The sequence below is a fragment of the Chinchilla lanigera genome, unplaced genomic scaffold (genome assembly GCF_000276665.1).
Source record: "Chinchilla lanigera isolate Chin_1 unplaced genomic scaffold, ChiLan1.0 scaffold00002, whole genome shotgun sequence".
Taxonomy (NCBI): domain Eukaryota; kingdom Metazoa; phylum Chordata; class Mammalia; order Rodentia; family Chinchillidae; genus Chinchilla; species Chinchilla lanigera.
Genome location: NW_004955403.1, coordinates 53,573,264 through 53,584,642, shown reverse-complemented (window position 1 = coordinate 53,584,642; position 11,379 = coordinate 53,573,264). Strand labels below are relative to the sequence as shown.

At 44.2% G+C, this 11,379-nt stretch overlaps 2 protein-coding genes across 2 annotated transcripts; one reads left to right on the top strand and one right to left on the bottom strand.

Moving 5' to 3' along the window:
- Positions 1 to 265: 265 nt before the first annotated feature.
- Positions 266 to 3,063, bottom strand: LOC102021075 (beta-defensin 106A-like). Its single transcript, XM_005373912.2, has 2 exons — positions 3,002 to 3,063; positions 266 to 510 (listed from the first exon to the last, which is right to left on the bottom strand). The coding sequence occupies exons 1-2, from the start codon at positions 3,048 to 3,050 to the stop codon at positions 350 to 352; spliced, it is 210 nt and encodes a 69-aa protein (XP_005373969.1). The 5' UTR covers positions 3,051 to 3,063; the 3' UTR covers positions 266 to 349.
- Positions 3,064 to 8,086: 5,023 nt separating this feature from the next.
- Positions 8,087 to 11,209, top strand: LOC102004135 (beta-defensin 105-like). Its single transcript, XM_005373832.2, has 3 exons — positions 8,087 to 8,184; positions 8,577 to 8,618; positions 9,629 to 11,209. The coding sequence occupies exons 1-3, from the start codon at positions 8,115 to 8,117 to the stop codon at positions 9,751 to 9,753; spliced, it is 237 nt and encodes a 78-aa protein (XP_005373889.1). The 5' UTR covers positions 8,087 to 8,114; the 3' UTR covers positions 9,754 to 11,209.
- The last annotated feature ends 170 nt before the right edge of the window (positions 11,210 to 11,379 follow it).

The following is an 11,379-nucleotide window of genomic DNA, read 5'->3' as shown; positions in this document are numbered from 1 at the left end:
CTTCTTTGATTTGGTTAATTCTTAAATATTTAATTTTTCCTGCTGCTATTATAAATGGTATTGTTTTCCTAATTTCTTTCTAGTCCTCCTTTATAGAGAAATTTAGTTATCATTGGGACAGTTATCTCATCACAAAGTTAGAAAAAAATAAAGCAGGAGGGAAGGCTGGTCAGGTTTAGATAGACATGTTTTCTGATCTAACAAAGCACATGACGGTGATCAAAAAAGTTACTGACTTTTTATTGAAGTATTTGCTTACAGCAGAGTACACAGAAGCACGGGGTCTCCCACGTCTCCCTGGACAGCTGAAGTCTTCAGTCTTCACCGCTGTCTGCACTCAGTCTTCACCTCAGTCTTCACTGCTGTCTGCACTCAGCTCACAGGGCTGGATTATCCGGCAGCATTTTAGAGTCTTCTGGCAAAAAGCAACAATTTCTTCATGCTTCTCACATGAACTCTTGCATGTTCCTTTAAGCTTGTGGCATTTGCCATCAAAAAGTTCATTCTTGGCTACAGAAGGGAAAGAGCCAACTAGATTATTCTTTTTCAACCGTGTTTGTGTTTGCTTACCAGCTAGTACAGGCAAAAAATGTCAGTGAAGATTTCTTTGTAGGCTTGCTTAGTGCCTAACCCTATCAATAGATGAAATGTGGGAAATTCTTTCTCTATGGTATTTCTATTTTTTTATTGTTGTTACATAATGTGAAAACTGGGAAGAACTGATTTGTCTTCAAGCATTTTTAACTAGGCTGTGCAGAGCTTCAGGAAACAAAGGCTAATATTCTGTTATCCAAATCTATAGGTGCTTTGAAAACTCTTGAAGTCATAGACATAGGCACAACACTGGCTGCATACGAAATAGCACTGAGAATCAACAAGTGGTCTCATATCAAATGTAAAAGCTTCTGCATATCAAAGAAACAACAAACAGAGTGAAAAAAAAATCTACAAAATGAAAAAATTTCTGCCAGTTGTTCTGCAGAAAAATGACTAATATCTAGGGCATATAAACAACTAAAAAACTTAGAACCGCTGAAATAAAAGACCCAACCAAAAAATGTGCAAGTAAAATGAAAAGCTGCTTCACAAGAGAAGTAGAGGTGGTGAATAAACACAGAAAGAAATGCTCAACGTCACTGGCCATTAAAGAAATGCAAGTGAAAACAACACTGAGACTCCATCTAACCCCTGAAAGAACAGACATCATCAAGAAATCAAATAATGACAAATGCTAGCAAAGCTACATGAAGAGAGAAAACCTTCCATACTGTTGATGGCAATGTAAACTAATACAACTGCCATGGAAATCACTATAGAATGCCCCCCAACTAAAACTAGACATTTCATTTGACCCAGCTATCCCCTTCAAGTTATCTTCCCAAAAAAGTTAAAAATATCATAGTGCAAAGATACATGCTTATCCATGTTTATAGGAGAAAGTTCATTATAGCTAAATCTTGGCATTGGCCCATATGATTATCAACAGATCAAAGGATAAAGAGAATGTGATATTTATACAGAATGGAGTACTATACTGCAGTAAAGAAAGATTAAACATGAGTCATTAATAGGAAAATGTCTGCACCTTGAGACAATAATATTAAATAAAATAAATCAGACGCACAAGGTTAACTATTTCATAGTTTCTCTTGGATAAGAAACCCAACTTATAAGCGAAGAGCCAAATAAAAGAGATAAGAAGTAGGGAGACAGATCTTTCCGAAGTGGGAAGGGGATCAAGAGATGGGTAAAGGGGGGAGGGGGACAGGGGATGAAAAGAGGAATGAGGATGTGTTATGTACATTACCAACTCCCCCCAGGGGAGGGACTTATTGTGAACTGCAAACGTGTACGAATAAAAATAATTTATGCCAACTCATCCAGAACTTCCTCAATGTATGTTGAAAGATTGCTTTTCGGTGAGAGCAGTGCGTGGACTGAGACTGGAAACAGCTTGGGACTACAGTAACAAAGGAGCACGAGACAGAAAAAAGTTTGGGCAGTAGACCGGAAGTAGAGAGAGAGCCTGCTAGGAAGAGTCATCTGATTTCTCCAGGAGGAAGAGTCGTCTGATTTCTCTCCATATTTTTTTATATGCCCTAGATATTAGTCATTTTTCTCCAGGCTGCGAGGACAGGCACCTGGAGGCTGCAGAGACGGTCTCCCTAATGTCCATTCTTCTACATGGAATTCCAGTTCTGGCCTTAAGACCTTATCAACACCAGCGGTCAGAGCAGCCTGTTTCGCATTAAGGACAGGTCCTTCGTCAGGACCAGCACTTTAGACTAGCCTAATTGAGGTCCATGCAATTGAGAACAGAGAACAGAGAAACTGCATTTACTGCCAATATAGCACGTAATTTGTATCTATGTGAAATTTGTAACCAGATGGGCGAGTGCCCTCTATGCAATGGTACCTAGCGTCAGCACTTGTTAAAAGTATAACCCAGATTATTCTAAAGTCCAGAGAGCTCCGGCTCCCACTGCAATGGCCTGTGCTTCTCTGTCCTCTTGATGCTGTAAGTGCTTTCATTACTTATGCTGAAATGGGGTCCCACTGAGTTGCCCTAGCTGAACTCAAACCTGTGACCCTCTTGCCTCGATGTCCAAGACTCCTGGATTTTCAGACATGCAGCACCACATCTGGCCCATAATCATACTTTTAAAAATCCACACACATTTTACATTTGTAAAGTTTTCCCCTTGCTTTTAATTTATTCCCCATTTTCTTTTCTTTTTTGAGGGGAGCACGAGCCCAGGCAACACATGGCATCTTTCAGGTCATGGCTGCTTTTATCCAACCCTGTGACAGTCTTTCCTAGATAATACTGAAAGATGCAAAGCACGTAGGAAGGTGCAGAAAAGTGCCCTTCTCCAGCCGGTGCTCCCCTGCAGGGCTGCCAGGCCAACGGCACCCTTGCATTTGGGGGTTCACCATGCCCAGGCATTCCCAGGGAGAGACCCCAGTCTGATCTCCTTCCCTACACAGAGGCTCATTTTACCTGGGGCCAGAAAGAAAAGAACAGCACAGAGCGAGAGGACCGTCTTCATGGCTTGGAGAGGACTGAGGGATCAGCACAACGTCCCTGAGAAAAGGGCTCCAGCACCCACATTTATAGGTTTCTGCAGATTGAATGGCATCTTGATCAGCGAGGCTTGGCAGGAAGGAGAGTTTTCCATGCTCTGCTACGTAGCGCTCCCAGACTTCAGTGGGTGTCTGTCTACGGCTCCTCTTTCTAATTCTGGAAAGTGCCCGAGAGGCAAAGTGGGGAGGACGACAGAACAGAGTAGGGAAGACCTGGAGGACGGAATGTGTGTGACTGTGGCAGGAGAACCAGGGTCTGGAGGTGGAGGTTTGTCCTTCCAGCCCTCACTGCGCTGCCCGTGGCTTCAGTGTGCTTGTATAGAGCAGGAGGGAAAGTACAGCACGCTGGCGCCATTTGGTCAGGCAGAGCCTGGGCTGCAGATTCAGCTTTCAGAGTTGTGTGCACTGGGCAAAGGGACTGACTCGAGAATCTACTTCACTGTTGTGAAGAAAAGGGGGATCTTGCTGTATGCTGCCGACTTTAAGTGTTACCCACAGTCCCATTGAGTCCTAGGTACATTTGAACTTACTGGATGTGAACTAAGTCTGTGTGTGTAGTTTTTCATTGTTAAAATGTGTATTAAAATCCAAATAGCCTTTAAAATCCCCGGTAAAAACTCCATCTAAGGTGTGAGGTCATTCTCCTTGAAGAAAAGCACTGCCAGAGTTACAGACTCCCACCAGCTCCTTCCCGTCCCTTTATGACTTGGGCTAAATCTGTTACGTGGGGGCAGAGAAAGGCTTGAGCTACCCAGTTTTAACCTTCTCCTTTGTGAGATGGAGAGTGGTATTTATTTCCTTAAGGAAATATCAAATTGGAGAGAGAAGCAAACTTCCTCATCACTCCACTCTGAGAAGGTGAGAGATCTCAGGAGCATTTGTTAAAAAGCAGAACCCTGAAAGACAGGAGAAGATCATTGTGGTAGTAACGTCATGTTTGCCTCTGCGGCCTGGATGGGCTCCTCCGTTCACTCCTTCATGTCCCGATGGAGATCAAGGTTTGAAAGAGGAAGCAATGTGAGAAAAGGGAGCACTTATCAGAGGAACTCCAAGTGGTGTGAATGAAAATGACTCACCTCCCAAGAACAGAATATAGAGAAAGGAAACAAGGGCTTTATAGGGAGAAACCGTCTAGACACCACTTAGGTCGACACTGCCAGCGACCTTTCTTGCTGAGATGCTGCACACCTGAAGTTCTGGATGGGAAAAACCCCGTTCATTTCAGTGTTTTCCTTCCCACAATCCCAAACCCCGGTAAATCCTGTGAACACACCTGAATTCCATATTTTAATTAGCAGGAATGTACCGACGTGGGCTCCTTGATGCAGAAGAAGGTGCAGTGGTTACGAAGGTTGTCAATACTTTGACTGCCTTGGGGAAGGCATAGGAGAGCTCTGTGCAATCTTTCTAACAAAACAACTTTTACTAAAAGAAAGAATTAGAGAGTATCTCAGTGTGTTCTTTATCTTTGTTAGTTTTCTGCCCACATTGGTTCTATATTATGAATAACCTAGTTGAGAATGACAGATTGAAAGTATGCAGTCCACCTACTCCCTTCCAAACCTCACCTAAAAAGATTTACATGCACAAGAAAAGATAAACTTCCCCACGTTTTCAGTTATGCACTACATTTGTCTTACTTATTGCATCTTTTTCTGTCGCAGAATGAGTCTAACTTGTGAACAAACTAAGGCTGCAAATATAAGAGAATTTTAACTGAGCCCATGAGAAAAATGAATATTCCTGTGGCAATGGAAACACCACTGTATGTTCCTGGTTTCATGCGGCTGCTTCTTCAGGCTTCATCTTTGTAACATCTTCCCTGAGTTCTCACAATAGACAACAAGCTGTCCTGTGCAAGCTGTGGCTTCTTGAACTGCTCAAGGAGGAGGCTCCTCTTCACACTGTGGAAGCAGCAAGCCCGTTTGATTGAGTGAATTCTGTACACACGAGTGGGTTGCCGAGTTCCAGATGGAGCTGATCGGAAGGTGGCAGGACAAAGAGACGGCAACACACTAGGCTTTGTGGGAGGACGGCCAAATTTCATGAAAGGGGTTGCCCTTCCTAGAAGACCATCTGGAGACAGTGTTGGGAGGCCACCATGAGGAAGACCAAGTCATAGCAGCTCCGGAGGGGGACGATCGTCAGAGGGGCTTGCATGTCTCCATGCTGCTGTCGAACAGGAAGGTGGGGGCTCTCTGGGTTAGACTGCTCCAAAGGGCAGGAGTGGTTTGGGGTCTTGTAGCTGCGCGGTTTCCTAGTACACAAACAGTGAACGTTGGGTGCAGTTTGTGGCCTATGCAACACAGAGGGGCACTAAATAGATGAACACATGCTTGTTTCAGCTGCATTTGGCCTACTTGGAGATGGAAGCCTTAGTTTGGAGAGAGAGCTGTGAGCTAATGAGTCAAAGACCTCAGGGGCCACCTTGGGCCCATTCAAATAGCAAAGGGGGGTTGGGGTTCCTAGTAAGATCTTTCATTCGGGTTGGCATTAAGGAGATCAAATGTCCTCTTCTTTTCCTAAGACTGGAAGTTAACTCCAGATCAGGAGCAGATACCTAATTTGGTGGGCTTCGTGCAAAATGAAAATGCAGGATTGCCCAGAAAAAAAGTGACGTTAAAACGATCAAAACACACAGCTTTTGCTTTTGCTCAAACTTTGTAACGCACCACAGTGATTTTCTTTGCTGTTTACCGTCATAGTATCTTGGGCACAGGGGTCCTCCAGAGACAGGTGCCCCACTGGGGATACCCACAGAGTCCCTGCTGTATGCCTCTGTGTGGCCCACAGCCTGCTCTTAAGTCTTCCAACCAGCTGCTGCGCCTGTGTGCCCTGCCCTAGCCGGAGTCGAGCCAGGTGTCTTTCAGCAGTGACTGGGTGGCTCCCAAGGACACCAGGCCTCCGTGCTGGGATGTGGCAGTTGCTAACTTTGAAGCTGTTGACAAGCATGCTCCTGCCAGGCTGCCTGTCTGTGCCATGCTATTGTGGGTCCAGGAAGAGGTTGATGAGCACAACCCCTCGCGCAAAGCACCCAGGGCTCAGGACCTCAACTCCAACCCCGTGCACACTCACTCAGGTCCCTGCAGTGTGGGCAGTGTGCTGGCCGGGTGTGCAAAGGGGAGGCCAGGTGGGGCCGAGTACACTGAGGGCACAGCACAGGTGGCTAAGCACTCTCCTAGGAAGGTGAGGAGCGGAAGGAAGTCTGGACTGCCGGTGAGCTGAGGCTCAAACTCCCGTGCCTGCTGCACTGTCGCATCAGAAATTTAAAGCTGGAACGTTAACTTACTAGAATTTTAATACAGTGACCAGAGAGCGTTAAGCCCCCAGTGAGGGGGCAAGGACTGTGTGCTTTGATGATACACCCACAAAGCCGTCCCCACGCCTGGTTGTTAGACACGTGTATGGCCTAGGGCCACACACCTGTGATCCCAGCACTCTGGGAGAGTAAGGCAGGGGCATTGTGAATTTAAAACCTGCCCGAGCAACTCACTAAGACATTGCCTCAAAATTAGAAATTTTTAAAAACCTTAAATGTAGCTTACTGTAAAGACCCCACGGTCCATCCTTAGTAACACAGACACACACACACAGACACACACACACAGAGACACACACAGACACACACAGACACACACAGACATACACAGACACACGTACACACACAGAGACATACACAGACATACACACACAGACATACACACACAGAGATACACAGACACACACATACACACATGCAGGTATGTACATACACACAGATACCCACAGTCTAAAGGCTGAGAGTCCAGGGGCTCAGCCCTCTACTCTGTCTTCCGTGTGTACATTTACTAGCCTGGCTTCTGAAGCTGAAATATCTGCGAGTCACAACAACAGCCATAACAATAGCAATACAAGTGCCTTTTACGGGTCAGGGAAGGTTCACTATGAGTTACTGGATTTGAAAGATAGCATGCAGAAAAGTTGTCTGAAATGCGTGTAGAAAGAAGTATGACTGTGATAGCAGCAGTACCAGTAACCAGATACTCTGCTAAGCAGTTGATAAACCTTGTAAAGCTCCATTCTCTAAAATACCTTGTGAAGCAAGCGTTACCGTTGTATACTCGCTCTAACCATGAAGAACTTGAGTTTGAAAAAGTTAGGTGTTCTATTCTGGATCATGACCTTGGCAAGTCTGTCTGATTTCATAGTGTATATTTTCTAATTGTTCTATTTTTGCAACCCCAAATGAAGGACAATACATCACATAGATATAGGCAACAGGGTGGTGATAAGCATGATTTACTTGGAAAGGGGACAGTGATGTAAATGTTACTTCTGATACTCCTGTTCTTAATGAATTCAAAAGATGTACTTAATGTGTGGGGCATCATGTGCTGTAAGCAGAGAGTCAGAGTTAACTTGGGAAAATGAATGCTACCCTCTGTCCTGATGTATTGATAGACAATGAACCCGAAAAGAAGGAAAGTCAGTGCACACCATTGTTGATCTCTTCAGGGTCTCACTGGGCCTCTGCCAGCACTGGGTAGGCTCAGGACACTTGCATCAGTGTCATCCTGGATCCTCACTGCAGACTGGAGTATATGAAAGAAGTATGACTGTGGAGTATATGAAGTGTTTCTTGGTTTTCCCAAGGAAAACCACCTAGAAGTGATGAGAGCGGAGTATATGAAGTGTTTCTTGGTTTTCCCAAGGAAAACCACCTAGAAGTGATGAGAGCAGTAACTGGGTCTTCATCCCTGCGTTGCTCTGGCAGAACTGTTCGTGACCCCTGGGCCTCCAGTTCCTAGCTGGCTGTTCAGCTCGTTATCATCACCAGACAGTCAGACTCTCCAAAATATATGACTTCTCGATGCCAAGGTTAGTAATGTGATACCAGCCTTTGGTCTTGGGACATGGAGCATGTAATTGTGTCTTCTTTATTGATTCACTTCACTAACCAAGAGCATGCCCCATTACTTTCAAATATAAATAAGATTCCTGTCCTGTGAAAGAAACCCTGTACTGCTGTTCTGAAAAGTCACCCCTTAGAGATGGCCCCAAGCAGGAAGATAGTTTACTTTGTCTTCACTTTGTTTTTCATTTTGGCCCAACTGCCGTCAGGTAAGAGAAAACGGATGGGTTTTGAGGAGGCAGAGCAGAAAGTGCCATGATTTCTCCCACGGCCACCTAAAAACGGAGAGTAAAATTCAGATCCTCGCAGTGCTTCTCGTAGAAATTTCTTGATTCTGCAGTGGCATATTTTCAGAGTCAAAAGTGTATGTCGCTGCTGCTTCTCCATCTCCTTCCTCCTCTCCTCCTGCTCCTCCTCCTGCTTCTCTTTCCCCTGTGACTTGCTCTATGGGTTGCTACGGTGCTGTCCTGAAAAAATGGAATAAAATCACATCTCTGTCACCAGCAGTTCCAACGTTCCGTGTCACATGTGAGAACCCTTTTTACAGTGCTGTCTTCTCCGCTGACATTCATCTCTAAAGTGTGTTTTATTTTACATTTAGGCTGCCGGGCAGGACTTGATTATGCCCCATTATTTCCAGCAGGTAAGTTAAGCGCCTCCTATGCCATTTTTTCTTTTCTCCTAGGAACTCTGGCCTGGTTAGTTATCCTTGATCCAAAGTGAGGCATAGCAGTGAAAGAGGAATTGCTTGAATTCCACTTTAACTCCATCTTCTCGTGAAAGGAGGATCAACTACTATAGTGAGGATGGTTGCATGGAAACTCCTTGTCATTACAAAAGAGCTCTTTATGATGAACAGCCCACAGATATTTTTCTCAGGCCATATTATACGGGATCGTTTTTAACATGTGATGTTGAACAATATTTTTATAGCATTTGGGCTTAGCACTTTGCAGACAGAATCGAAAGTTTTCCTGGGTAACTGTGGACAAAACTGAAATGAGTTCAGACAGCGTTTCAGGGTGAGAAATACTAAGGCTAACTGAGCCTAACTGATTACCGACTATATCAGGCGCTCTGTTCACAGCTGTGCACAGACAGGGCGATGTGCTCTTCTGGACAAACCTGTGAGATGGGCGCTATTATAACTCAAACATTCTCATATAGTTTATTTCATTTGACCATTAGCCAAATTAAAAATGTAGGCATATATTTCTAGGATGTCCACAGGACACATGAACAAGCTGAGATAAGCAATTCATCGCAACACACGACCACTACGACCCCGAAATAGGAAATGAGCCTAAAATTCTTCACTGTCTTCAACAATCTACTCATAACTACAAAATATCCTTCTTATTTACATTTAGGGGACTCTCCGTGGGTAGTTCTAGGACACACATGTTATTTTATCTGCTTGGTGTTTGCTTTTATCCCACGTGAGACTGACAGCTGCGGAGCAGGGACTGTGGTTCGCTCTTGTTTATAAACTTCCCCGACTCCATACTGCAAAGAGCAGAGCTTCCCTGCAAAGCCTGGAAAATAGTCTTTCTAATCACATGTGTAAATCTTCTCTGTTTTGGTGGCCTCTGGCCTGCTCCCCATCTCTGCGGAGCACCAGGGTTTCTATCTCAGCGGCTGTTTCTCGCGCAGGTGAGGGCAGCGTCTGCGAGACCTGCAGGCTTGGTCGGGGCAAGTGCAGGAGGGCGTGCCTGGAGAACGAGAAGGTGGAAGGCAACTGCATGCTGAACCTTTTCTGCTGCCGGGAGCGGCTCTGAGACAGCGGCGTGGTTCTCTTCCTGGCCCGAGGAGCAGGACTGATGGACTTTTAAGGGTGGTCAAGAGAACCTGTACGGCTGAGCTAAGTCACACAATAAGCGAGGTTCGGTACCCTCTGATTTCTTCCCTTTTCTTAGGTTCTTTGTCGTGAGTTTATATGCTCTTTGAAAATCATCACCTGAACAAAGAGGAAATGACTACTTAATCAAAACTACTAATCATAGAGGATGACATTATAATTTATGAATTAGGTTTGCATATCTTCTTGGATGGCTCAAGGTACATTTCTGAGTACCCATGAAGCGCATTTTGTCATTCATATTTGAAAAAATATGAGGCCAGCCAGTTTATCCTCTCCTCCGAGGTTTGGCTATGAGCCAGTGTGTATCCAGCTGTCATGTACTGTGTGCCTACCTGCATGGATTAATGTTCATAGAACTCATAGAGGAATGGGAGTGTCATACACATCTATGTTAGTAAGGTATAATTTTACAGAATAAATTTTGTCCACTTCATTTTTGTATGGTAGTGTATTAACATTCATTGATTCTAGTACTTATGATGCATTTTTAAAACAACTTCCATATACTTAGTTAATGCCTATAGTATAAATTTTGGGTTTCTCTTCTTGCCTGTGAGAGAAATGATTAGAGAGTAACTTAAAATGCTCAGAGCAGAAATTATTGTGCAACATTGTCTGTATTAAATACAGATTGTAGCTCCACAAAGTATATATCAAACTTACTAGTCACAGCACCCAAACCAGATTGTGCATGTTTAACATGTGAGAATGAACAACATTTTCCATAAAATTTGGACCTACTGTAATTTATTTTGTAGAAGGATTCATTCACCTGTCTGATAGTCACTCAGGGTCAGGGCAGAGGCTGTGTCCTGGTAACACTTTTCCAATGACCCACAGGTATGCAGAGTCAGGAGTGTCTCCCATGGATTTCTCTCTTGTCACCATTTCTCTCTTTCTTCTCCTTCTTATGCACTTGGGCCACCTTCTGGTGTTTTCCATGGAATGTCCCCTTCTTCCCTGTGGCACCCAGTCCTTCCTAGAGGATACTGTCTTGAACCAGTCTAAGTTCATACTGAAAATTCAGCTCTTTGATGCATCAACTGCATGGAAAGTAATTGCTTCCTCGGGTCAACTTTGGTTGATTCCATGAGAAGTCAGGGAGCTTTCAGGCTTAGCTCCTGCCAGATGTGTGAAAGGGAACAGTCTTCTGAATGGTGGGCATCTTTGAAGGGGATGGCCAGGAAGAAGAGGTCCTGGTGCATCTGGTTTGCTTTCCAAACGTATTCACTGTAGTCTACATCACTCCCCTCTTTGCACTACTTTTACCCTATTAATTTTTAACATAACAATTATTGCCCTATTATGCTAACCACAGGTTATTCAACTTGGGCCTAAGCTTCTACTTCAAAACTCTTCTACAGTACCTGAAATAAAATGGCTATGCATATGGAGAAAGACTGATCAGTTTTGGCTGAAGTTTCAAAAGACTCAGGACAAGACATTAATACTATTAATTCTCATATTCTTAATTGAAATGGTGGTCTATAAACATGGGATTACCGAAGAAGTTGATCACATAATGTGTGTGTGTGTGTGTGTG